Source organism: Pecten maximus, chromosome 5 (genome assembly GCF_902652985.1).
Source record: "Pecten maximus chromosome 5, xPecMax1.1, whole genome shotgun sequence".
Lineage (NCBI taxonomy): Eukaryota > Metazoa > Mollusca > Bivalvia > Pectinida > Pectinidae > Pecten > Pecten maximus.
Genome location: NC_047019.1, coordinates 23,958,056 through 23,984,250, shown reverse-complemented (window position 1 = coordinate 23,984,250; position 26,195 = coordinate 23,958,056). Strand labels below are relative to the sequence as shown.

The 26,195-nt window shown below is 32.8% G+C and overlaps 2 protein-coding genes across 2 annotated transcripts in view; one reads left to right on the top strand and one right to left on the bottom strand.

The window, feature by feature from the left end:
* The window catches only part of LOC117327598 (synaptonemal complex protein 1-like), a 33,189-nt gene extending 10,864 nt beyond the window's left edge, over nucleotides 1-22,325 (bottom strand). The window contains exons 1-24 of the mRNA XM_033884651.1: nucleotides 22,273-22,325; nucleotides 20,963-21,068; nucleotides 20,206-20,272; nucleotides 19,770-19,876; nucleotides 19,168-19,233; nucleotides 18,675-18,742; nucleotides 16,949-17,022; nucleotides 16,243-16,301; nucleotides 15,701-15,770; nucleotides 15,035-15,108; nucleotides 14,222-14,330; nucleotides 11,875-11,969; nucleotides 11,151-11,320; nucleotides 10,456-10,523; nucleotides 10,105-10,166; nucleotides 9,725-9,841; nucleotides 7,718-7,822; nucleotides 7,396-7,499; nucleotides 6,551-6,668; nucleotides 6,050-6,120; nucleotides 4,544-4,625; nucleotides 2,673-2,798; nucleotides 1,841-2,029; nucleotides 143-355 (exon numbers count right to left, since the gene is read on the bottom strand). Coding sequence (XP_033740542.1) covers nucleotides 143-355; nucleotides 1,841-2,029; nucleotides 2,673-2,798; nucleotides 4,544-4,625; nucleotides 6,050-6,120; nucleotides 6,551-6,668; nucleotides 7,396-7,499; nucleotides 7,718-7,822; nucleotides 9,725-9,841; nucleotides 10,105-10,166; nucleotides 10,456-10,523; nucleotides 11,151-11,320; nucleotides 11,875-11,969; nucleotides 14,222-14,330; nucleotides 15,035-15,108; nucleotides 15,701-15,770; nucleotides 16,243-16,301; nucleotides 16,949-17,022; nucleotides 18,675-18,742; nucleotides 19,168-19,233; nucleotides 19,770-19,876; nucleotides 20,206-20,272; nucleotides 20,963-21,061 — 2,313 coding nt within the window. The 5' untranslated portion in view covers nucleotides 21,062-21,068; nucleotides 22,273-22,325. The remainder of the gene's footprint in view (nucleotides 1-142; nucleotides 356-1,840; nucleotides 2,030-2,672; nucleotides 2,799-4,543; nucleotides 4,626-6,049; nucleotides 6,121-6,550; nucleotides 6,669-7,395; nucleotides 7,500-7,717; nucleotides 7,823-9,724; nucleotides 9,842-10,104; nucleotides 10,167-10,455; nucleotides 10,524-11,150; nucleotides 11,321-11,874; nucleotides 11,970-14,221; nucleotides 14,331-15,034; nucleotides 15,109-15,700; nucleotides 15,771-16,242; nucleotides 16,302-16,948; nucleotides 17,023-18,674; nucleotides 18,743-19,167; nucleotides 19,234-19,769; nucleotides 19,877-20,205; nucleotides 20,273-20,962; nucleotides 21,069-22,272) is intronic.
* Nucleotides 22,326-22,539: 214 nt separating this feature from the next.
* Nucleotides 22,540-26,195, top strand: part of LOC117327597 (DNA mismatch repair protein Msh2-like) — a 28,955-nt gene continuing 25,299 nt past the window's right edge. Inside the window, exon 1 of the mRNA XM_033884650.1 lies at nucleotides 22,540-22,622. Coding sequence (XP_033740541.1) covers nucleotides 22,589-22,622 — 34 coding nt within the window. The 5' untranslated portion in view covers nucleotides 22,540-22,588. The remainder of the gene's footprint in view (nucleotides 22,623-26,195) is intronic.

The window sequence follows — 26,195 nt, the reverse complement described above, 5'->3', positions numbered from 1 at the left end:
TTGCCTCCCCTTAAGCCTTGTGACTTGAAGAAAACAAGAAACATAAGGCTAAAGAATCTGTTGACTGCGATATATATCAATGTATTTGTAATGTACTACAGGTGTAAAAACTTGTAGGCCTTTTTATAAAAGTTAAATGTACCTCTGTTCGTGAACTATTTCCATCCTTCTCTACACTGAGAATCTTTGTTTTCAGTGATTTAATTTCTTTGTCTTTCTGTGCCACAAGTTTGTGATTTTCCTGTTGATATTTCTCCAATGTGCTAGTCATGTTTGCTATCTCTGCCTCACATTTTTTTGCAATTTCCTCCTTTTCTTTCATTGCATTCTTACTCAGTATTTGCATATCTTCTGCCTAGAGATAAAGTTTACCAGTATTATAATGAAATACAATTGATAACACTTTCAAAGATAAAACTTGTAGCACATTCCCAGTGTACAAAATATTATGATAAAAAAAAACAACCTTTATAAGAGTTTGTGTTGAAGCCAAATTTTTAATTAATGTTGTACAGAAGGACTGTAATAAAGGAGGTGGTGCATAGGAGGGCTAAATCGGCACACAGCGATTTTTTTCCCGAAAACATATTTTTGTCAAAAGCATAATATCCCCGATTATGTGGGAGGAATTAATTTCCAATCCTCAATGTATATATTCTTTTTTTGGTGATTTCATTATTTCCCCATCAAACTGCATAAGAAGCTAATGTTTTGACCACTAACTATTATAGAACATATTTTTATTTTCTATTTGTGAAACAAATTCACCCCATTTGTTTAAGGTTTAATTTTGTATATGAATCATCACGCTCCGTGACACTTAAATTAAATTTCAGCCTAATTTGATGTCATCTTTGTGAAAATCATTGTTTTTAACTTTTCATTTAAAGTCTAATACCACAAAGTTATTGATGGAGTACTATCAAAATTTCCAGTTAGAAATAATCTATGGATATTCATAAACATTTAATGAAACAACTTTATTTGGTGAATTACTGGATATGCCAAGATTTTATTATTGTTAAATGCATACACCCCCAATTTTGGACAACATATCAAAGTACCGAAAGTACTGAAAATAGAGGAAAATGCTAAAAATCCAACAAAAATAACAATGCAATCAGACTTTACTGCTTGTGTCAGACAGGGCACTCCTTTTTAACCCTTGGTTTTTTAATACAATTTACTTCATCACCTTTCTTTGTATGCAACAATCTTTTGTTATCCAGTAATTTTTGATGATTTTTTTTGGTTGTGTATTAAGATTAATATGCAAACATGTTTTTTAAAAGCAAAATTTGATAGTACTCCAACGATTATTACATTTTATCTACTTAACAAATAAAAGAAAATTTCAAGAAGGTAAATTTTTAACTGAAAATTTTGCTAAAAAAGCTGTAATTACACTTTCTATTATACAAATTCATGCTAAACACACATGTTTTTATAAAATATAACATCACATGAGACTATCAATGCAATATGAAATTTATCAAGTACTTTTGTACAAGAAATATATTTAATTTAAAAGGGAGGGTACACATTATTTACAGAAATCATGTTAGGTGGCGCTGCGTATACAGCATTTGCCAATTTTCGTTTTAGTGTCTAAAATGACATGTATTTGGTAAAAGTCTATCATAATATCATGTATAAAATAAGATTCGGCCGTGGGCCGCCATGCACCACCTCCTTTGAACAGGACTCCAGGTATAAAATGATCATTGCAAATCCTTAATTTTTATCATATGATTAACTGAATAAATTGTCTGTATTTTGAAGTAAGTAAGTAATGAATTATACATATTACTGATAATAGATTTTTGCAGATTTAACAAACCTGCTGTTTAGCTGCTTCAAAAGTCTGTTTCTCTGAACATGCCTCTGACTTTAGACTATCTATGCATTCTTGAAGTTCAGACTTCTCTCCATCTGCTTCTTCAAGGGCTAACCTTAGCTTTTGTATCTCCTTTTCCTTATTATCTGTAAGCTTATTCTGGGATGTCAACTTGCTCTTTAGACTTTTTACCTAAAATCAGTTCAAATACATGTAGTATGTCTGATCATCATCATATGATAATGATTACATTTCAATGTGTAGCATTGTAATCTCTACAGATCTAATGGCAGTGCCACAGTGTTATCTAGTAAGTTAGATTGTGCCAGTCTTTTCACACTAAGTGTGCATATATATACATGTTTACAGAGCAAAGATATCAACATTTTCTATATTTTGACATACAATGCACGTGACAAAGTCAGACCACATGGCCAATATCAACATTGATTGTTGTATGAATGTGAAGATTTAATACAATATACATTGTACTTGTTTTTTATATTACAACTTTTTATCCCTATCACATGAAAATGATTCCAACCTAATAGTAAGTAGCATGTAAGATAATGATATAGTCAAATTAACCTTTTGGGGTTTCAGGTCATAGCCCCAATCTGGCCTCTGCATGTCATTACAGGCTCCTCAAACATCATAATAATTTGTGTCAAATGGGGCTATGCTATTCATCAGTTTGAATTGTTTATTGATGGCTGTCTGATTCAGTGTCACGATACAATATACTTTTGGACCAGGTCAGCTAATATATATCATCATGAAAAGTAAAGTCACATGTAATAGTCTAGACTATAAGTAGGCATCACAGAATTATTACCTCTTTTTCCACTTCTTTTACTTGTTTTGTTTTAGAAGACACAGTTTCCTTCAATGTTTTGATTTTTTCCTCTAGTGCAGATGCCTCCTTTGTTCTTGATTCTATTTCTCCATGCATGCTTTTATCCTGAAATATGTTAAAAATAAAAAGTTGTGAAATACAAAAATATACCCCATACCTCAAGTATGAAATAGCATAGCTAAATAGTCAAACATAAACTCCTTCTATCATTGAGTTACCAACCATGGTCTTCTTTTCGACCAACTTTCAATGAAAACCACCAAGAAATGTAGAAATTGCGATCACAAGGTTGACATAGGGATGCATAAAAATTCAAAGTACCATATGGAGCGTAAAACTCACAAGAGTACCACAAAGATATTTACCCTGAAAGTCAAATCTTTTCCCCTTAATAAGTATTAACAGTTTGAGGAAAACAAGTATTAAGCAAAAGTTTCCAACTCATTAATCACAACTTGATATCCTGATTATAAAGCCTACCAAGTTTCAAAGAAAGCACTTATACATGTAACTGTAGTGAATGACCTTTAAAAAAATTCTAACATGTGTGAATATGTATGTGGGAGATAATAATGTTAAAATATTTATAAAGTTTTCTTTGTTACTCTTTTGAATTTGTGTATTAAATCAGGATAATCTGCATGAAAAAAATTATAATAGTATATTTATAATATCCTGATAACTTTACTTCTACATAGTTTATCCAGGTTTTTTACATTTATTTGTTTATTTTTTGTTTTATTTTTTTATGAAATGGAATTTTGATATCAAAAATGTACACATATATGGCAAAATCAAACTAAACAAATCATACAGAAGCTTCTCTCACCACCATTATGATGCAATATTGCTGAATTTCAAATCCAAATATTTTGTTTTTAACATCTGAAACATGCTAACATAATCAGTTTCCATATCAGAGCTTTAGCGATATACATGTATACACACATATATATACATGTTCAACACCGGGTCGCATGACAATAAGATATTACTTTATCAAGCTGTCTATTAATATCTTCACTCATGTATAGCATAGATATGAGTATAACATGCATGAATACAACGGTGTACTATTATGTAAAAGGCAAAGGAAAGTAAAAGATTTTAAAAAATAATAGAAAACTGCAGGTTGATCAGGACAAGATTCAAGTACCATAAATAAACAAAGGGCAATGACTTCTGCAAAAATAGTCAGATCAAAATTTTCTTGGGGAAACATAACTTGATACCTTGACTTTAATGTTTCAAAGAAATTGCTCAAAAAATGTAGGAGATCTCCGGACAAAAATCAAATATGTACTGAAATGAACAAAGGACAATAACTATTGCAAAAATATTTGAATCAAAATTCTTTTCAGATAAAGCCAATCAATTTGCAAGTTCCAAAGAAATATTTTCAAATAATGTAGGAGATCACCAGACAAACAAAATTTTATACCACACTGATGATGCCACACAATAATAATCCTGTCAAATTGATGAGCATATAGACAGTCAAAACTGAAGAATTCTTTCCATAATGGACATCTGAATGCAATTGTTTTTCAAGTTTCTATCAACTTTCATGAAAATCCATCAAAAAATGCATAGATGGACTGACACTAAGATGACGACAATATCCCATCATCTATTTGGCAGAGGTTAACAAAAATCTCTAGTAGAATGGTTGAATCTTGAAATATGAATTTATACATAATAAGAATGTGAACCCAAATCAAATTTAAAGGAAGTGAAAGGTCTCTCTCTCTCTCCCTCTCTCTCTCTTCTCTCACACTCTCTCTATTAACAATTGTAAAAGTTATTCAAATATTAAAATTTCACACTTTGCATATCAAATATTAGATTACCTGCTCATCTCTTTCTCCTCTTAATTCTTCATTCTCCTTCATTTTGTTTTCCATTTCTTCTGTTAACTCAGCAATCTTTCCCCTACAACCAATTTGAAATATAAGCTTGCCTGACCTTATTTGCATTTTACAACTTCCTAAAATCCTGTATTTAGGGCAAGAAGTTCACTAGCAAAGATATTATCTGAATTGCAAAAAGTTTTGTCTTATTGATATATAATATGAATTCTTGAAACTTAATAACTGCATGAAACCCAGACTACTAGATAGCTTATCTGGACTCATTAATAGCATAAAAATTGAAAACATATAATTTAATTTTTCAATGCAAATTTATTAATTTTGATATTTTTCACCTGTTTCTGTCATCCTAAAAATGATTCAATTATGTCATATTTGTATAATAATAGAGTATAGAAATAACCATAAAGGCCGGTGATCACAAATAACACTGTCTACATATAACAGGCATTTGCATTTATTTTCAAATGTTAGTAATAAAAGGAGTTTCTTAATATGTGACTTCCCATTATCAGTATCCCTCACCAATTAAAAACCTAATGGAGGTATATACTTCACCATACTTAAACAATTCTGTTACATATGATTTGGTCTCTATCATTTTATAATAAGAACTAAATTTATAAAAACGTTTGGTTGATAATTTCAGAAATCCTGGTATACAATAACTTGTTAACCAAAAGTTACATGCAAGTGTACTGACATAATTCCAGAAAAACACAGATGGTCAAAAAAGGCATCACTACGAGGGCTGATTGATATGTTGTGAGCCTCATATTGAAGGATTTGAATTTTGCCGGACATATTGTATCATACAACCGTCGATATAAACTAACCAAATGAGACCAGTGCTAGGGTACACGGCCCTATATATATAGTCAGAGAATAGTAGGACTTAAAAAGAACATCCTTGAGTTCCTCCTTCAATACGAGGCTCACAACATATTAATCATCCCTCATAGGTTGGCAGACTTGTAAAATTAAGTGGTAAAAGCAAACAAAACAGAAAAAAAGAGGAAGCATCATGCTGAAGCTAACTTCATGAAAAAAGAAATTCTATAGCTATCTTGGCATGCATATACCATAGGATGATTTTTCTTTTTTTCTTTTATCATATAATGAATTTATTCTATGTAAGATTGATCTTTTCTCTGCTTCTCTTTACATTAGCTATAGCATTGAAATTCATGTCAATTGTGAATGGATCTTAATAACATAATTATATTGTATCCATTCTAAAATTCATTTTGCTTCATTTTTGAAAGTTTTTGTTCTCATTTATTGTGAATTATCATTCAATCTTTAGTAACTATTGATTAGATAGCCTGTTAGCCCTTTTGTGTATCTGATCAGTCTCCAAATAACAACTTGCACAACATGTGTTCAAGGGGAAATAACCTATATTGAAATTCAGTACAGACTTCAAACAAATGGTGATTTGAAAAGCATTGCAAAAGAAACAAGTAACTACTATGTAGTTCTTACTGAAGTTCATTTATGGTCTGACTGGCAGACTCTAGTGACTCTTCTAGGGTTGTCTCTGTCTTGTTCAATTTCTGTTCATCAAATAATTAAGAAAATAATCCAAATGATATGTAATTCAGAGCAATAAATTAGGAATTATTTTAACATAACCATATTGTTATTTTTTATGCATTTAATCTCTGCATCATCTATTTATAACATAAGCTGCTTTAATCAGTCAAGGAGATTCAAGCCTGTTGCTAGGAACTGCCATTATTATTTCACACTTTAGTAATAATTTCACATTGAAATGAAGTATATATATGTGGCTTTGAATTAAACAATTACCTGTACTCAGTTTCATGACACCAACACATGACCAGGTACATTAACATATCATGTAAAGATTGATTTACTTCATAGTATAGAAAGTATAAACTAATATTAATCCAGACCTGTTCTTCTTAGGATTCTTAGGAAAGATTTGTTGCATAAAAAATTATTTCATATCTATTTACTAACCTGTATTTCTGCTTGTAAATTCTTCGCATCAGATTTAATTGATGCCAGTTCATTTTCAGTATCTGCCATTTGACCTTGCATCTTGCACAACTTTGAAGATGTTGCCTCATGATTTGTTCTACAAGATACAAATCTGCCAATTGAATGTATACACAAGCCCTATCTGCAATGTGCCTAATCATAAACCACCTGACAGTGCAGTATTAACACAAATGCATGATCTAACAGTTATGCAATATGTAAATAGTCTAAACATACTAAATTAACCTGAAGTAGAAAATGTTTGGAGTTTTGTCACATCATCATTCATGTGACACAGTGGTCTTGAAATTGTGCTGAATCAAGCCATTCATCTTAAACATTTGATGGTCATTTATCCTCCAATCAAAGAACTGATTGAACATCATTTAATCTTACAAATTACCTATTATGATATTTGATTCCTGTGACCTTGAAATGGTCAAACGAATAATTTTACAACATATCTTAAATAATGCAATGCAATTCTTCTGAACAAACTACAGGTTCCTTATCACAGTTAAAATTTGTTTTAATTCCTGGGGGCCAGAAAGAGTTAATCTATTTGAACAAAGTTGGTATTACATTAACCTTAGTAAATTAAAAAAAAAAAAAACTTTAGAGGGACAATCCACGATTGTCGATAGAGCAACAAAAGGAAGGACTGATTCAAACATACAGTATCAGTTATTTTAAAATAAATTTGCATTTATTTTTTTCATTACAATACTAAAGGTACCCCCAACCTATTATTGTACTTGTGGCTATGGGCACTACTAATCACAAGTCATTAGTTGCATCGTGTACGTAACATGCATTTAATTTACCTTTCCTCTGCAAGTAAATCTGTCATTTCCTGCAAATCTTTGGATAAAGACTGTCCAACCTCCCACTTAGCTTGCAATTGCTTTTGTGACTCTTCAAGTCTTTTCTGTATGAAAAAGTAGTAACTCTTTTACATATGAATAATGAATGGCATTAAAATATATAATCTAAGTGATATATAATATGCACATTATCAAATATCTGTCTTCATTCTTTAGCTTTATTAAATTTATTTTGCTACCAATTTCTTCATGGATTCTTCATATTTCAACTTTCAGCAGCTTTTTGGGAGTTTTTTGTAGCACATATAAAATCAGAACAAACCATGCAGGTTTTAATCTCCTGCTGTGCTGACATCAAATTTTCTTCCAGAACCATCTTATCTGTTGTGAGATTTTTCATGTCCCTGTTCAGTTTGTTAATAGTTGTCTGAAAAACAGGTTCAGATAAAAAAAAATTCAAAATGTTCCATATCTAACATAAAAGTGAAATCCTAACAGGTTAATAATCTGGTCAAAAAGCATTAATAATAAGCAAGTCCACCTTAAAATCTAGTCAACAGCAACAGAATAAGACAGACATATATCAGTTTTGGATAATATCGATCAAGGTATAATAATTAATGTGTAGCAAGATTCATAACTACAATAAGTAGCAAATTGTAGGTCTGATATCATTATTACAGAAACAAATAGATCATAACAAAAAAAGGCTTAACAAAAGAAAAGCTAGAAAAAACACTATTGTGTGGGGACAATACACAAGTTTGTAAAAGATAACTGCAAATTTCCTGAAAATGGGTTACTGACTAACTGTTGTTAAAATAACTTCACAATTTTTGAATTAATGTGGTAAGATTACAACCAGGCAAATGGAGGTGTAATTCATGACATCATATGACTCCCTTTTTTTTTTAACAAGAACTACACGTAATTATACATGTCTTGCCAGTAATCTAGTAATAAGTCTCAAGCAAACCTCAGAATCCACTTAAATTTCAGAATATTTTTCCCCAAAACAATCCAAGAAATCTCCACTTAATGTAGTATGGAAGCACCATAGCTGTATACATTGTAGACATGTGTAAATATTGATGCATTTGCAAAACTAATTCTCCAAATTCACCAAAATATGTCATTACTACACAAACAAGAGGCCCATGGGGCCTGTATTGCTCACCTGGTTGGATTAGACCAAATGTCAAAATAATGTTCATATTCAATTTGTTTTATTTGTAAATCTCTAACAATGCTATATATGGTTATAGTGTGGGAATCCGAAATGCTTTAAACATTTATGAAGCCCAGACTCTCTGAGGTCTGAAAGACCTCAAGAATTGTTTTTAGAACATGCATTCATCACTTTATGACTAGTAGCAATTTAAAGGAATTACCTCTATTTCCCCTATTGGGCCCCAGCCCTTTGGCCCCTCGGGGGTCAGAGTTACCATTTATGCAAAATCTGTTCCCCTTCTAAGTTCTGCCAAGGATGTTTCTGGCCGAATTTGGTCAAAATCCAATAAAAACTTTTTGACTATTAGCAATTTGAAGCAAATGTTGCCGGACGGCGGACGGACGGACGGACGACGGACGCTGCGCCATGACATAAGCTCACCGGACCTTCGGTCCAGGTGAGCTAAAAATCACTCTTTCTGAAAGTGTCTAAGAAAATATCTTTGATTTAATAAAATCCATTCCAATTAAATTTGGGTATAAACTAATTTCTTAATGAATTGCAATGAAAAGTATCGATAATAATGATTTAAAAGATTTTATATCAATTTCTCAATATCAAATGTTTTTAACTCAAAATACAGCAAAAAGTTAAATTTCATGTAAATCTGTAGGATGTGTTGAAATGACACAATAGCTATATTCCAGGTTTGGTTGAAATAACATTGATGCTTTTTGAGAAACTGAGCTTAAGTCTGGATTTCCAGCATCCCTAATTTCCAGAGTCATTGGACTATATCATAATCTCAAGACCGGATCATGATATTCTGTAAATGAAAGCGGTGTTGAGATGTCCACTATTTGGGGTATCTATCTGTATACCGGCATGGTATGGTCCAAGTTTGGTTATAGTTGAACTTCAATTCTTTTTGCGCAACATTTAAAACTTTAAAGATTTTTCAGACCATGCAGAGCAAAACATAAGAAACTATTCCCTGTTGTAGTCCACAATGGCTTGAAATAATTTCATGTTATTTAGGCATAGTTATAGTACAAGTATTATATATAACTTATTTACAATATTTCTTGTCTTTTAAATTATTTCTATACAATCTACCTAGTTATGTTCCTAATAAGATTCTTTCTTTTTAATGCCTACCTCCTGGGTCATAATTTCATCTTTGCCACCCACTAACTCAATGGTTAATCTAGATACTGTTGCCTCCAGTTCCTGGGTCTTATTTTCTTCAGTTTGTATCTTTTCCAATAAGTTTACCTATATTTGGTTTTATAATCAAACAGAATTCTTAATTAATATGAATTTAAATGAAAGCAATTTCAGAAAAGACAGATAAACTGAAATGATGTTCAGTGTGAAATACTTGAATTAGAAGAAACAAATTTAAAGAATAAACAGTTTTATTTTACCATGATGATAGATATTGAATTTCATTTTTGATATGATAAAATTTAACAGACAGGTATGCATTTTTTTTCATTTTAATCATGTAAACAATAAGTAGTTGAAACTGAGCTTACCCTTTCTCCATCAAGTGCAGCAATCCTAATTTCTAATTCACTCTTTTCCATTATTAGTATATCTGTTTATTAGAAAAAAAAATGTGCAATAATTCATAAACACATAGAAATTTTAGGATAAAATGCCTAAATTTTAGAAATTTAATTATGAAATTTCATTTGATATTTAAATTTGTTGTAATCATATTTTGTCGCTGTTGCATCAAAATCAATTGTGTAAACATGTAATTGATAGATAAAATTCACTTACAACAAGTGAACTTTAAGATCTCAACATTTCAACTTGATCTATACTCATCATTTTTTTCTAGCAGAATGAACTTCAGATTCAATGCAGACACCTGAGGTTACCTTTAGAGCTTTTCAATTCTTCCACTGAACAATCCATCCTTGCAAGCTGTTCTTTGTAAATTTGAATACTGCAACACATATTTTTTTCGTGAAAGATTTCTGACTTCTGTCATTAAACAGTTTGACATTAATCATATATAACTGATAATATTTCATTCAATTAGAAAGCGGAAATCAAGCTCTGCAATTCTAATTCACAATATAAGTACATGTGAATATAAAAGAATTGTTTCACTTGAAATCCTTTTCACATTTTGAAAGTAATCTATGGTGGTATAGAACTAGGGTATGCTGTTAATTGGAGTCTAAGAACCTACATGCTGAGTCCCAAGTCCTGTACTCATAGAATTTCGATGGTACTCACATAGTCTCAGGAAATACTTAAATTTAGCATATTGTGGGGCTAATTGTTTTAGCAATACATATGAAAAAGGCTGTCATGAAAATAAATTGTAAAATTGATGATCACTGCACTCAGGATAATCATATCTTAACCTTTATTCCTAAAACCCATAGTTTGATTATTATATGACCTTGATCTCTCAAAAATTGCAAGCAATCTATTAGAATGCAATACTTCATGACCCTTCATTCTCACTTCAAGGAAGATAAAACAATTTTGTTGATAAGGAACGCAAAATGTTCAAGAAACAAAATGTGTCACCTAAATGAAAATATACCCCTTCCCCAAATACCTGTCTTGCTTTTGTGATAACATTTCGAGCATCTTTTTTATGTATGCTGCCAAAAGATCAATGTCAAGGCAGTCCATGTTGTGTTCATCGATAAACTTTTCTGCAGGGAGATGACTCCTACACATTTCATTCAATCCGATAATTCTGCTTTCAAGTTGTGAATGATGTTCCTGAACAGAGAAAGGTAAATTTTTGGTTCTACACCTTCACAACTGAGCTAGCTTATACATGGCTATGGCTTTTATAATATGACTTTTGGGGAATTCAAGTGACATGTGACAATGTCAGTGAAATAAATTGGACAAGGTAGCTGGTAGCACACATCATTCTGAAAACTTGCTAAACAGATAGATAAATGAAAAAAATAGACTAAGTAAAAACTTAGAAAGCAAACATTTACTTATTTGAAAACATATCTTTTGTACTACTGCTGTTAAAGGACTTTAATTTGTACTTTATAAAGTTAGTACTCTCTTCATGCTGGGTAAGATTTACTTATACATTAAATGCTCTTTGCTTCATAAGCAAGACACACTACTACTTACCAACTCACCATCATATAAATATACTTTTGAAAATGAATAGTTATTATCAGATTTAAAATCAATAAATATACAACCAATCATTTTGATGGAACCCAAAGGTGCGTATGTGGCCCAAAAATAATAATCATAAAGCATCAACTCTGTTTGAAAACTCAGCTTTAATTTGATTTCACACAAACCTTTGCCTTTGACATTTGACAAATTGCATCCTCAAGTTGATCATGATGCTCACTAATGGACTCTTCAGATGTTTGCAGCTTTTTCTGAAGATCGTCTTGGGCCAAAAAGTACATGCAAGCATTACAAAGTACACATTCATTTAAAATTCCGATGTACAGTCAAACCTGCCTTAGCGACCACCTGAATTAAACGACTTCCTTTCATATACGACTGTATTTTTTCCTCCCAACATTATTTACTATACTAGTGACCTGAATTAAGCGACTACCTGTCAGACGCGACTAACGACCATCATTTCCGTATCCCAAATGCTGAAAACTTTTTCAGCGACTTTCCAAGTTTTAAAACGGAAGCAGAAGTCATAATCAAGAAGAAACCGGACGAACTTGTCTGCTTTTAAAGATTCAAAAATACTTCAGAAATGCATGAAATGTCTTATTAAATTTTACATATGTGGCAGAATAATTATGAACTTTCCTTTTCGGGTAATTTTCTTGAACCTGGATTAAGAGACCACCTGTCATATGTGACCTTTTTTATTGACTCCCTTGGAAGGTCACATATGGCAGGTTTGACTGTATATGATTACACGGAATAATCTTTTACAAAATCAAAATTTGTGGGTAATCTCACAGGTTCTTAAAGGTATACTATAGGCATCAAGAGTTGTACCCTCTTAGAAGAACACAATGAACACAGTATCTATTCATATTTGGAAATAATCTTAACAAAGCATGATTGTTAATGCTGATGCTCATGCACCCCAGTCACTCAAGTCATTGTTGGGGAATTTCCCATCATTTTAGTGTTAAATGTAAGTAAAGTATAAAATGTAAGTACATGTAAGAAGCTGGGGTAAATTTTAAGATCAAAATTGGCTGAAACAATTGGTGAAACAATAAATCATGATATTTAAAAAAACTTTTATGCCACCATATATTTTGTACTGCTACTGTAGTTTGTGTGCCAGTCTGACAATAAGTTTGTATATATTTTCATTGTAAGGAGACAGCAAATCACACAATAATTTAAACAAGAGGCCCAATGGGCCTGAATTGCTCTTATGGTGTTCACTTGTTTGCTGTTTCTTTGCCTTTTATTGAATCAAAAGTGCTTGTTTGATTCTAAGCCTTTCAGCTTAATCAGGTAATTTAACAAAAGGCCCAAGGGCTTTAACGGTCATCTGACTCTAAATTAAAGACCCTTAAACTATTGTAGTATGCATTCTCTGTAGCGAGTATAGTGGCACTGTTGGCCATGGTGGTCATCTTGGAATTGGATCAACCTGAAAAATAACAACACTTGATCAAGACTATCTCAGGATCATTTGTGGTAAATTAGAGCTGAATCCCACTGGTGGAATTTGAGAAGAAGTTTGAAATAGGTGTTGTTCAGGAAAACCATCATTGCGCGATCATGTTACAAAATGGCCGCCATGGCTGCCATGTCAAAGTTTTTACGAGGCCGAAAAATAACACTTTGTTGGCTCTCCTTCCTTAACATCCTCACCAATTTCCAGCTCAATGGCACCAGTGGAACTGGAGAAGAAGTTTAAAATGTGTTTTTGAAGATGGCTGCAATGGCGGCCAACTTGGATTTCTGACTAACCTGAAAAATAACAACACTTGGTCAGGACCATCTCAGGATCATTTCAGGCAAGTTTCAGCTCAATCCCACTATTGGAATTTGAGAAGAAGTTTGAAATGTGAAAAGTTTATGCACGACGCACAGCAGACGGCGCACGGCGCACGACGACGGACGATGCATGATGACTATAGGTCATCCTGACCCTTCGGGTCAGATGACATAAAAAGAAATTTATCAAGATTAAACAAATTTGACCTCTGTGACCTGGAATAGGGTTCAATAATATTTCTTTTAGGAAAATTTGTAGGGCTCCATCCCTTGAACCAATTTGCAACAAGCTAAATATCACCATTCTAGGCCTTTTCCTTTGTGAAAATAAGAGGGACCATGACAGTTCAGGTTCATGTTTCTTGGAGAAGCTGAGAAACGGGCTGGTATTTGTCACTAATTGCTCTGGATGGCATGTGACAGGCCTCCTGCATGTTGGTCAGTGAGGTAGTCACCAAATACTACAAGGAGACTTGGCCTCAAAATGACCCTATTAAATTTGACCCCTTTTACTTTAAATATAGTTCAAGATTATTTTATTCGCAAACTTATCAGAAAAGTTCATTACTCTGGGCATCTTGGTTAATGAGAAGTTGTTTTTATATGGAAAGAATTATGATAGACGAATGCCGGACAATGGATGACAGATGACAGGCAATGGAAAACAAAAGGACTTTCAGGCCAGGCTAGTTAAAAAAAGGCCACACTCACCACATGCATTTTTCATATCATACAGCTTGTCCTCATTTTTACAAAGCTGAGATCTGATGTCTCTAATTTCAATGTCCTTATCATCACAGCTACTCAGAAGCTCTTTCAGCTGAAAAAAATTATAACTACTTAATCAAATACTTTTCAGATCAATGATTTGTATGAACAGAAATAGAAAATATGTAAAGAGAGTTCAAAAACATTCAAGAACTAACTGAAATAATTCTTTCACTCAATACAATATCATTGAGATTAATTAAAAAAAAAAAAGAGGCCCACAGGGCTTGCATCGCTCACCTTGATATTTCAGCAACTATGGCAAAATACTTTAAATCATATTTCAAATATCTTCCTACTTTGGAACTGCCTCTCCTAACAATGCTTCAAACTGCAGGTGGCCCAAATCCTGACACCTGTCATTCTTGAGTAAAAGGTAAAAGAGGTTTCTAAAGCCCCCCCCCATATTCTTATTCTTATTATATACAACATTGGATCTCAATTGGCCAATACTGCTCCAGATTATTCAGGCATTCAGGACAAGTAGGGATTTAAAGGATTTACCTCAATTTCCCCTATTAGGCTCCTTCCCCAGGGTAGCAACAACTTCTGTTTATGCAATGCCTGATATATGCTTTGCCAAATATACTCCAGACTAACACTGTCACATTAATGGAAAGTAAGAGGGGATTAATGGCCAAATTAATGGGTTATCAATTGCAAAATCAATGGGTTACATGAATGGTTTATAAATGGTCAGTTAATTGTGTATGCATGCAGTTGTTTAAACTGATTTAGTCTTGTGAAAAGCTTTACCTGTTGTTCAGCTGTGGTGATCTTTTCTTTCCATTCTGTTTCTTGTTCTTTTTTCTGTTCACGTTCAACTGTCACTGTAACCGTTATACAAGAAAGTCAAAGTTTCTCCATGCTTGAAGTACTGTATAACATATACCAGTACATTAAGAATTTAAAAACATCACTTACTGATTGAATACATGTCTTTATGAATATATGAGATCACATTTTCTTCATATTAGCTTATTAGAGGTTAACATGAAAAATTCTTGCGACTTGTTTTATAAGAACTTGTGCAAGATCCTCAATTTGCACAGCTGTATGAATAAACATTATCGGTGTAGGCACTGTTGTAGCGGAAAAGGATTTCACACTTCAAATGCTTTTCCACAACAATAGTACATGAAGCTACATATGGACATACAGCTGTACATGTATGCACGTGTAAGAATATCCCCATATATACCAGTGAAGACTGAAACTTATCATGAATTATAATTAAGCAGCATTGAATCAACATGATCAACCTTAGAATATTGTTTGATATTTATAATGATTATTAAAATCATTGTATATATTTATGTAAATGTATATATCTATCATCATTAATATATGTAGTTTAGTTACTGTAATTATTTTTATAAGTGAGAGTGGATGGTTGATACAGGAATACTATTTAGTACATACACTGGTTTGTTAATTTATTGTGATCTTCCTCTGCATTCAGCTGGAGCTGTCTAAATGATTTTGATAATTCCTGTAATAAATGAAATATTTGATATTTCATTAGAAAAGATAAACATATAAAACATATAAAGTAACAAACGAGTGATGAATGACTTCCACCTGGACAACAACACCCAGAAAATTTTAACTTGGCCCAGGTGAATCCTTTAACAATTGTGTGGAGTATTAATTTGGATGTACATGTATTCACAACAATTTTATCATCAAAGTAAATTGTATATTAGCAATTACTATGGCTCCATAGTTAAATGTTCATGCCTGGACCAATAGACTTTCTCTCTAGATATATAATTTATAGAATTGGATGCTGAATTCCAAGTTGAGCATAAATATAATATTATCACATCACTAACAAAATCAGTTTCAATTTTTTTTTTGTAGAAAGATTTGAATTGCATCTTTTCATTAATCCAAAATCCCAAGTAAAAATGCTACAAATCTCATATAATTTACGTATGGTGCAGCAATTAACAAACAATTACCTCAAATTGTTTCAAATGTTCCTTTTCCTTATATTTTAATTCTGTTCTTTCAGTTTCACCTGAAATTTAAAACAGTTAATCTTGTGATATTAAAATAGTCTTTATCACTGTTTAATCTTTATTCATATATCACATACATAAACCAATGTCAATTAGATCTCTCTTTTTATTTCATTTTTTTAAAAAATTCATTTACTACTTTATTAGTAAAATTTACAAAGTTAAATTTGATGGAGATACAATGTTGGGAAAAAAATCTTTTTGCCTGCAATTTACAAGATTTTTTTGATCAACAATAGAAAGATGTTCATTTTATATCAGACATTTGAAAAAAAATTAAAACAATTTGTAAAAGAATGCTGATGTTTGATGTTCTATCACAGACACAAGTTGTTTTTTTTAAGAAAAGGGAAAAATAATGAAAATGAACTGTTTCAACAGATAAATTTTGCTATTAACAAATATGCAAGAGACAATACAAAATAAACTGTGAATTAATGATACCAAGATGTTTGAAAATATTCTGGAAACTTTTAGAAAAAACAAAAAGACAATTTGAATAGAGCTAATTAAGAGCACACTTTAAAAAAATAAGTTGACAGCCTGTGTTCTAGAACTAAATATTAAAAAAATTAACAATAATGTTTTCTATTATATAAAGTTTTCATCTGACGTTATTTTAGTTTTTTTTTGAAAGTTTCTTCACATGTTAGCAATCTGTCTTCTGTCTTTGTGCTGTGATCCTTCAGCAAATTGCATATGTCCCTTGTAGAAGTTATTCTGTAATGATATCAAAGCAAAATTTTGAAATTAATCATGACTCACGATATACCTGGTACATATTTCTCTACTACTGAAACAGTATAATACTATGCAGAGCTAATCTGAACTCCTAAAACTGGTTTTAACATGCATGGGAACTGAAGTGATAATATTTAACACATTTTGGATAGCTGTCACTATTAAAAAATATACTGAACATGAATTGGGAATAGATGACAAATAATATATGCGCAGTAGTTTTGTTCTAAAATAAAGTTTTGAGTTGGGGGTACACAAATTATGCACGTCAGGTAAAGACCTTTTCAATCTTTTTTACAGAAAAGAAATTCTCAATTCTGAATGTCCCAAGGCTCGAAGTGGATGTTTTTACCAGGTCGCCTATGGGGCTAACAGGCCCTAAAATCTAGTCGCCAATTGGAAAAGTATACAATAAAATCTGTCTGTAACTTTTTGTAATTTGTAAATGTCATTCAAGCACTGACGCAACCTTTGAAATAATAATATCGATACATTGTATCCAATTGCAAATTGATACACATTCATGCAGTTTGCAATTATTGATTTTCTATCACAGTTTGATGAAATCACAACATATTGATAATCTGTAGTGAAACTGCAGCTATTTTACATCTTTGAACCTGAAAAGCAATCCCAAGCAAGCACCTTTGGTAAGGAATCACTGTGTGAAGTTTGAGTTTGATTGGCTGAAGGGAACTTAAATTATTGCATGGAAACCAATTTTCTATTAATACTAACAGTGACCTTGACCTTTGACCTTTGAACCTGAAAAGCAATCCCAAGCAAGCACTTTTGGTAAGGAAGCACTGTGTGAAGTTTGAGTTTGATTGGCTGAAGCCAGTGAAGGAAACTCAAGTTATTGCATGGAAACCAATTTTCTATTAATACCAACAGTGACCTTGACCTTTGACCTTCCAACCTGAAAAGCAATCCTAAGCAAGCACTTTTGGTAAGGAAGCACTGTGTAAAGCTTGAGTTTGATTAGCTGAAAGGAACTCGAGTTATTGCATGGAAACCTATTTTCTATCAATAATAACAGTGAGCTTGACCTTTCACCTTTGAACCTGAAAAGCACTCCCAAGCAAGCACTTATGGTAAGGAAGCACTGTGTGAAGTTTGAGTTTGATTGGCTGAAGGGAACTCTAGTTATTGCATGGAAACCAATTTTCTATTAATAGTAACAGTGACCTTGACCTTTGACCTTTGAACCTGAAAAGCATTCATAAGCAAGCACTTTTGGTAAGGAAGCACTGTATGAAGTATGAGTTTGATTGGCCAAAGAGAACTCAAGTTATTGGATGGAAACCATTGTGCGGACGACGACGCTGCCGTCGCTATAGTAATACCTATATGTCACCTTTTCACGGCGACACAAAAAGGCAGAAATTCCGTTTGGGAAAAGTTTAGTCAAGATTGTTGAACATATTCTCAGCAATTTACTCTTGCTAAATTTATGCGTCAGCTAAAGCAGCATAGGTATATCTTCTACATATACACTTTGTATTAATATTTGACTTGATTAGTCTAAAAAAGGAATGCATCAAGAAATCAGTTCTGAAAATTGTAACTAAAAAATCCTGCAAAAGGGTCATACACAAATATTACTGTGTACGTCAAGAAGCCTGATATACCTCTGTAGCAGTTCTTCCCTATTTTCAATTTCTTCTTGAAGTTTCAAACTAAGATTTTCATTTTGCAGCTGGAAAAAAATAAAGGATTACAACAGTGTCATTTGGAAACATTGCCTTTTGAATATTTCTATATCTTTGATATGTAATTAATGCATTCATGAACATATATATTAATCATGCAATAAACATGGGGAGCCGAGGTAATATATCTGTGTACGTGACTTAAGGTAGGAGGATTTTGTAGAAAATTAAGTAACAAGAACGGTAAACATTTGCACAGGTAACTCTTGTTGGCATTTTGTACTGATTAAGAACAGTAACATATTGGTGGGCTAATTATTTCCAGACTTAAATCTAAGTCTTAAAAGTGCTAAAATGGGGTTTATGTACTCACAAAACTTATAAATCTTAAATTTGTAGCAAACATTTAAGGAAAATGGAATCAAAGTGATGATTTATAGAAGATATTAAAGAAATATAAATCGAACAATACCTGAAGTTCAAGGCTGGATTTCCGCAGCATGTCAATTGTACATGTTGCTTCATGTATATTTTTTTCCTAAAAGATATTAAGAGGAATAGAACAGTATATAACTTCCGAATCATAACTACCGGTATACACCAACTGAATTGCACAATTTAGGTGCTTGCAACACAACTACTGTTCAGTGAAGAGTATCTAAAATAATATTATACAAGGTATATCCAATGTAGAAAATGCATTGAAATGTCTAATTGTTCTCAAAAACAATTCACAATTTACCAATGACATAATATGCTATCTGTATCAGTAAATTCTGCTATTTTATATTTATATCATTCCATGGAACATTATTTGGGAAACACTGTTTCAAATGGGTTTTAATGGTTATATGAACACTTGACAAAGTTATGGTACAGTATGCTATTTCAGTGTTGTTTTTGATACTAGGTATAATCTATAGATATCTTTCAATCTGTACACAAAATGACTCTTAATAGTGGCTTTAATAAGCAATTCAACATTCTTGCTAGCAAACAATTAAGCCACCATGTGCACCATCATATATTCTCTTCAAATATCATGCATGCAAAAACTCCCAAGGTAAACTATACCTTCTGTTTTATTTCAATTTCTGTTTGAACTTTCCATTTCATGATTTTGTCAGCTTCCTGATGCAGCGCATGCAAAGTGTTGCTGTCCTGCTTAACTGCCTCATTTTCTGTGAAGAAGTTTTCTTATTATCTCAATCAAGACCGGGCATAAAATAATAGATTAAAGTAAACAAGTATTTATTGATAAATTCATTTAAAAGATAAAATACATTACTTATATATATATACAGTGTATATATAATTTTTTTAAATTGAGCAAACATGCTGCGCCATTTAAATATATGAGTATTAATGTTGAACAGATGTTTATACATATAAATTTGTAAAATAATTGTCAATAATTAAAACTTTTTCATTTTTACATACATTTATTTTGTATGTATGTAATACTTTCCTTAGTATGAACTAAATAATAACTAATTTATTGAAATGTTACCTTTAGCATTGGATACTTGGAAATTTGATAGGTTTTGGAATGTTTTCTGTCTCATGTGGCTTGATGGCTTCATTAGAAAACAAGAAATGGCATTTAATCAAAGTTATTTGAATGCATCAGGAAAATTGAAATCATATTAAAGTCTCTTTAAGAGATTTTAGTTATTAATCACATGTAATTATAGATGATTTGCCGTGATTAATTAAATGTCTTAGATTCTGATATGTAATTTTGAAAAATAATTAAATCAATAAAAATTTCAAATAGCTAACTAGTATAATTCATTGTGACGTAATTAACAAAATGACTGTCCTCATATTATAATGATTTATTTAATAATAAATAATCATATCATTATATTTTAGTCTTAAAAATTATCATTAAATTAAACCACATATACCAGCTTATGATATACCGGTATACTTTTCACTTGAATTACCCACTACCATTTACATCAACACTTGTGGGTCAATTAGCATGCAGCCACTTGATGTTTTTTGACTGTTAGTTATGAACACTTACACACTGAGTAATATAATACATATTCTGATAATTCATGATATTAATTTATTTATCATTTTCTGGATCTAATACACATCCAAGTTACTTGGTGATGTATTATCATCTTGAATATTGATTTAAAGACAGCTGTAGACTAATATTACTCATTTTATAACCAAATTATACGACCATATACATATATTTAATGCATTAATTGTTACTTAAATATGATTTCGAATAGTCTTTTTTTCCATACCTCATATAGGCTATTTCGGTTATTTACACAATCTGTATTTGTTATTGGTTTGAAAAACGGTTGTTGCTGCTTTTCTCTGGAATGCATCGACATCATCATGCATTTACTGAAATGGAAAAAGATATGTTTAAAACTGTTTAAATAATTTAAACTGCGACTGACACTATTCTTACAATTAAGGGATAATTTGCTTATTCTAGAGTCTGAATCATTCTGTTATTATAATTTGTTCTTCATGAAAATGGCTTCAATAACGTAAATATATTTAATGGTGTATTTATTCCCATACCATCCTGGCATCCTCTTTCTATCAACCTAGTGTAAGATGAAAAATATCCTCTATGATTAGACCCACGTCAAGGGTATCAAGAGAATTTAAAATATTAATCTATACCTAGCTAAATCTTCAGAAGAGACTATACACTACAGAGCTCTGATGTCCCATTGGGCCATTTGGCTTTGGTTTGCTAGCAAATTATTGATCAATATTGATTACAGTATATGCCAGAGTTTCTTGTAATATAAGTGTAACAGAGCGCATGATTAATTAAATTTAAATCACTGTCTCCGCTAGGGATCGAACCCGGGACCTCTGGCTTACTAGTCTTACGCTCAACCGATCGAGCTAAAGAGAAGATCTCTCTAGCCGAGCGGTATATTGCGGCTAGTATTTACCAGGGTTACATAAGTTTACATTACATACCTTTTCCTTGGAATGTATATATGATGCTGTTAAATATATGTATAAATACATATAACGTTACTAAATAGTTAAATAGGACTACTTTTTCCACTTTTGGGTCAGTACAATTTGCAAGTATCTGACCACGAACTTCGATTCCCAAGCAGACCATACAGTAATGTTGAATTTTTATTTCTTGTTATAGAATCTAGATTTTAGGCCTAATCATGTAAAACTTCTATAAGCGGAAGAACGAACTGTGAGTGTGACTGTGTTGTGTCAATATGACACTAATTGGTTTTCTGTCTGTATACATGCTGATTGCTGAATAAACTTTAAAGGGAAAAAAATTAATCCCAATATACGCATATGAGTTGATAAAAACACTGAAAAAGCTGAACGTTTATCTGTGCCTTCAAAATGCACGAACTACAGATGAAAAACACATTATACGGGCGCATTATACGCTGGATTTTATCAACTATTCATGATATATATACTAAAACAGCAATCTAAAACATGAAATTGTACATGGACATAATATGCGTAGACATAACAAAATCAACTTCATTATTAACGACATATAGGGGTGAAAACGTCTGAGAAATCTATGACGAGAAATGAATACCTGTCGTCTGCTCTTCCAAAACAAACGCACGTGTTTGAGGTGAAGGTCGATGGCCACTTCCGGGATATTTAACGTCGTTGTGTTTATGTAAAATAATAGTTTCAATTTTCTATATTTTACGGTATATCAAAAGGTATAACCTCTCGATAGACGAAACCTCTACCAATATATCAAAACAAGTTCCCAATTGTATGCTTAGCTGTTTTCCTGTCGTTACAGATAGATTATAATGGCTCACTAAGATATCTGAAACAGACTATAACCGGAAGTGCTGAGCAATCATCTGAAGTTTCCCGCGAGTATTTCATCGGAAAAGATGGCTCTACAACCAAAACAAGAGCTGCAACTAGGTAGATAATATTGTTTCTGGTTTATGAGGATTCGTTGTGGCAATCGTATCATAAAGATATACCATTTAAGACATTAATTTCATGTTAAAATCTTCTGAAGTTTGCTAAATAACGTGTCATTCAGTACTAAATTCATTTTCTAGTGTCACATGGTCTGTAAAATGTTACTGTTTGAATAGCCCGAGTTTTCTCTGGACCTGTCACTATGTCTGGTGTAGGACTAGATTTCCACTCTATTTTTGATTTTCATTGTGTGACAAACATTTGTGTTTTGAACTAGTACTGTTGGTCTGTTATGAACCATTATGGATACATAATATTATCAGTCACACAGTTGCATACTTTGGTCTATATTAAAGTACAGTTACCTGTGCATGTACATATATATAATCATCTAAGATGAGTCGGGGAAAATTCATCAAATTAACAAGTGAACAACATACCTTGATCTTGGTCTATCCAAACACTATAGACAAGTGAGTAACAAATCTAGAACAGGAAAAACGCAATGATCATGAGATTCATCACAGAGCTACTCAAAGTACTGTTGTATCAGAAAAGCATATGCAACTTAATCATTTTATAAATAGTCAAAAGTGACATATTGCTTTTCCACTACAACAGTAGCAATGATCATGACCAAACTGGTACTGAACTCTTTAACCTGTGACCTGCAGACTGAGGACAGCACTTGAGCTAACCTTAATGCCACCGACGTTCAGCCCAGCTTGTCCAGATCCACTTAAATTCTTCCCTCCTTCAACGTCTTTAGCCCTGGGCCCTATACCACCTTCGAAGGGTATTTGTTCAGTTGTATAGAAGCCAAATGTAGCAGGAGAGGAAAAATGCAATAACAAGACCAGGAGTCTTCATGAGTTCAAATTAAGACCCAAACCTCTGAACTCTTTGACAGATAGGCTATCTAACCATTTGAGCTACCGCGCCACAGGCATTCAGACAGGGCTTGAACTAGTAGATTCTCCAGCAGGGTGTTTGGTTCGAAAGGCAGGAAGCCCGACTCACTGAGTGAAAATCTTGTTATTATTTGCTTAGTAAAACTGTAAAAAAGGACTAGTAGAAATCCCAACACTTGTCCAGCATTATCTGGTAAATCAGACCTGCTTTGAAATGTATTTATTCGAATTTATATTTTGTCGAAAATATGATAACCTGCTTTTAATTTTCACTGGACAACATATTAGTGGCCAAAAGCATTAAGATAACAATGAAGTCAGAGTATTCAGATGTACAGTACATGGGAAGTCTTTGTCAGGTTTGTGTTTGTAATGAATCAAATTTTATTGAAGGCTTGGTGATCATGAATGGTCATCTTTGACTGTGATTTGAGAGGGGGGGGGGGAGCGGATGATGATGAAAAACGTAGTTGCTATATACAGTTATGTGATCGCACATCGTGGAACGTTGTGCGATACGGATCGTGCAGGAAAATGTGCGCACGATGGGCGATTGGAACGGTACATGTGCGATATGTATCGTGGTAGATATAAAATGAGGATTGCGTCGTCTAATTATTACAACGTGTCGAACGATTGTAAAAGATATACAACGATTAACATTTTACGAGGCAGCTAATTACCATATTTTTGTTGAAATATATGCAATAATTATTAGGAATGAAACTAAATACCGATATATAATTAAATAAGTTATCTAAATTATTATTAAAGAACTTTATATAATTTGCTCGGACGTCGAGGACACTTCTAGGCCTTGGCGAGTCGAAGAAATGTGTATTCGGCAAGATTAAATACAGGCTATTTAATACATGTAGAACTAAACAACAGATAAATCGATTTGTTTGGAATAGAAACATTTCTGTTGTGTTTAAAAATACATAATATATGTAATTTATGTATTTTAAGTAAGATAAATAATCGTAGTGATGTCCATCTACCATTCTGGTACATGTACATGTAGATGTATCACCAAGCCGTCGAAAACATCACGAATACTTGCGACACAAAATGACGGTACTTAAATGGCAAAAATTAACAGGTCATACATTTTCCATGAATGAAAACAATTGTTATGCAACACGTAGATATAAAAGCGACCATCTTATATCATAATTTTAATTTTTTCTTATATGTTTTTAGGTCACCTGAGACGAAGTCTCAAGTGACCTATTCTAATCGCCTTTTGTCCGTCGTGCGGTGTGCGTCGTGCGTCCGTAAACTTTTTACATTTTCGACTTCTTCTCCAAAACCACTTAACAAAATTCAATGAAATTTGGCAGAAAGTTTCTATGGCTAAAGGTCAACCAAAATTGTGAATTATATGGTCCCCACCCCCCAGGGGCCTGAGGGGTGGGGCCAAAAAGGGTCAAATTGACTAAAACTTCAAAAATCTTCTTCTCTACTCTCAGATACGGTGGAGTCAAACACTCTTTATAAATGAAAGGGTCTTGTGGTGCTTTACCAAAATTGTGAATTGCATGACCCTGGGGTTTCACGTTTGCCCCTGGGGAGGGGGTAAACTTTACTATAGTTTATATAGGGAAATCACATTTTTGACTATTACTTGTTGGATTTGTATTGGAATTCATTCTAACTTGTATCAAATTATCAGCATGGGAGGACACTTTGATGGTATGTACATGTTGGCCCTAGTTGACCCCCAGGGGCTGGTGGGCGGGGCCAAAAAGGGTCAAATTGACTAAAATTTCAAAAATCTTCTTCCCTACTCTCAGATATGGTAGAATCAAATACTCTTCATAGATGGAAGGGTCTTAAGGTGCTTTACCAAAATTGTGAATTTCATGACCCTGGGGTCTCACGTTTGCCACTGGGGAGGGGGTAAACTTTACTATAGTTTATATAGGGAAATCACATTTTTGACTATTATTTGTTGGATTTGTATTGGAATTCATTCTAACTTGGTTCAAATTATCAGCATGGGATGACAGTTTGATGGTATGTACATGTTGGCCCTGGTTGACCCTCAGGGGCTGGTGGGCGGGGCCAAAAAGGGTAAAATTGACTGAAATTTCAAAAATCTTCTTCTCTACTCTCAGATATGTTAGAATCAAATACTCTTCATAGATGGAAGGGTCTTCAGGTGCTTTACCAAAATTGTGAATTTCATGACCCTGGGGTCTCACGTTTGCCCCTGAGTAGGGAGTAAACTTTACTATAGTTTATATAGGGAAATCCCACTTTTGACTATTATTTGTTGGATTTGTATTGGAATTCATTCTAACTTGGTTCAAATTATCGGCATGGGATTACAGTTTAATGTTATGTACATGTTGGCCCTGGTTGACCCCCAGGGGCTGGTGGGCGGGGCCAAAAAGGGTCAAATTGACTGAAATTTCAAAAATCTTCTTATCTATTACAGTGGAACCTCTATAAACCGAACATGCATGGGACATTGATATTTGTTCGGTTTACAGAGGGTTCGGTTTGGAGAAGTTGGTCAAAATAACCGGTCGAGTTCCGAATATAATTGGTTGGACGATGTTAGATTGTACCCGATTACAAACCGACACTAGGCCTACTATACGCACATAGATAATTTGGTTTGTCTGAAGAATATGAATATCATGAAAGTAAA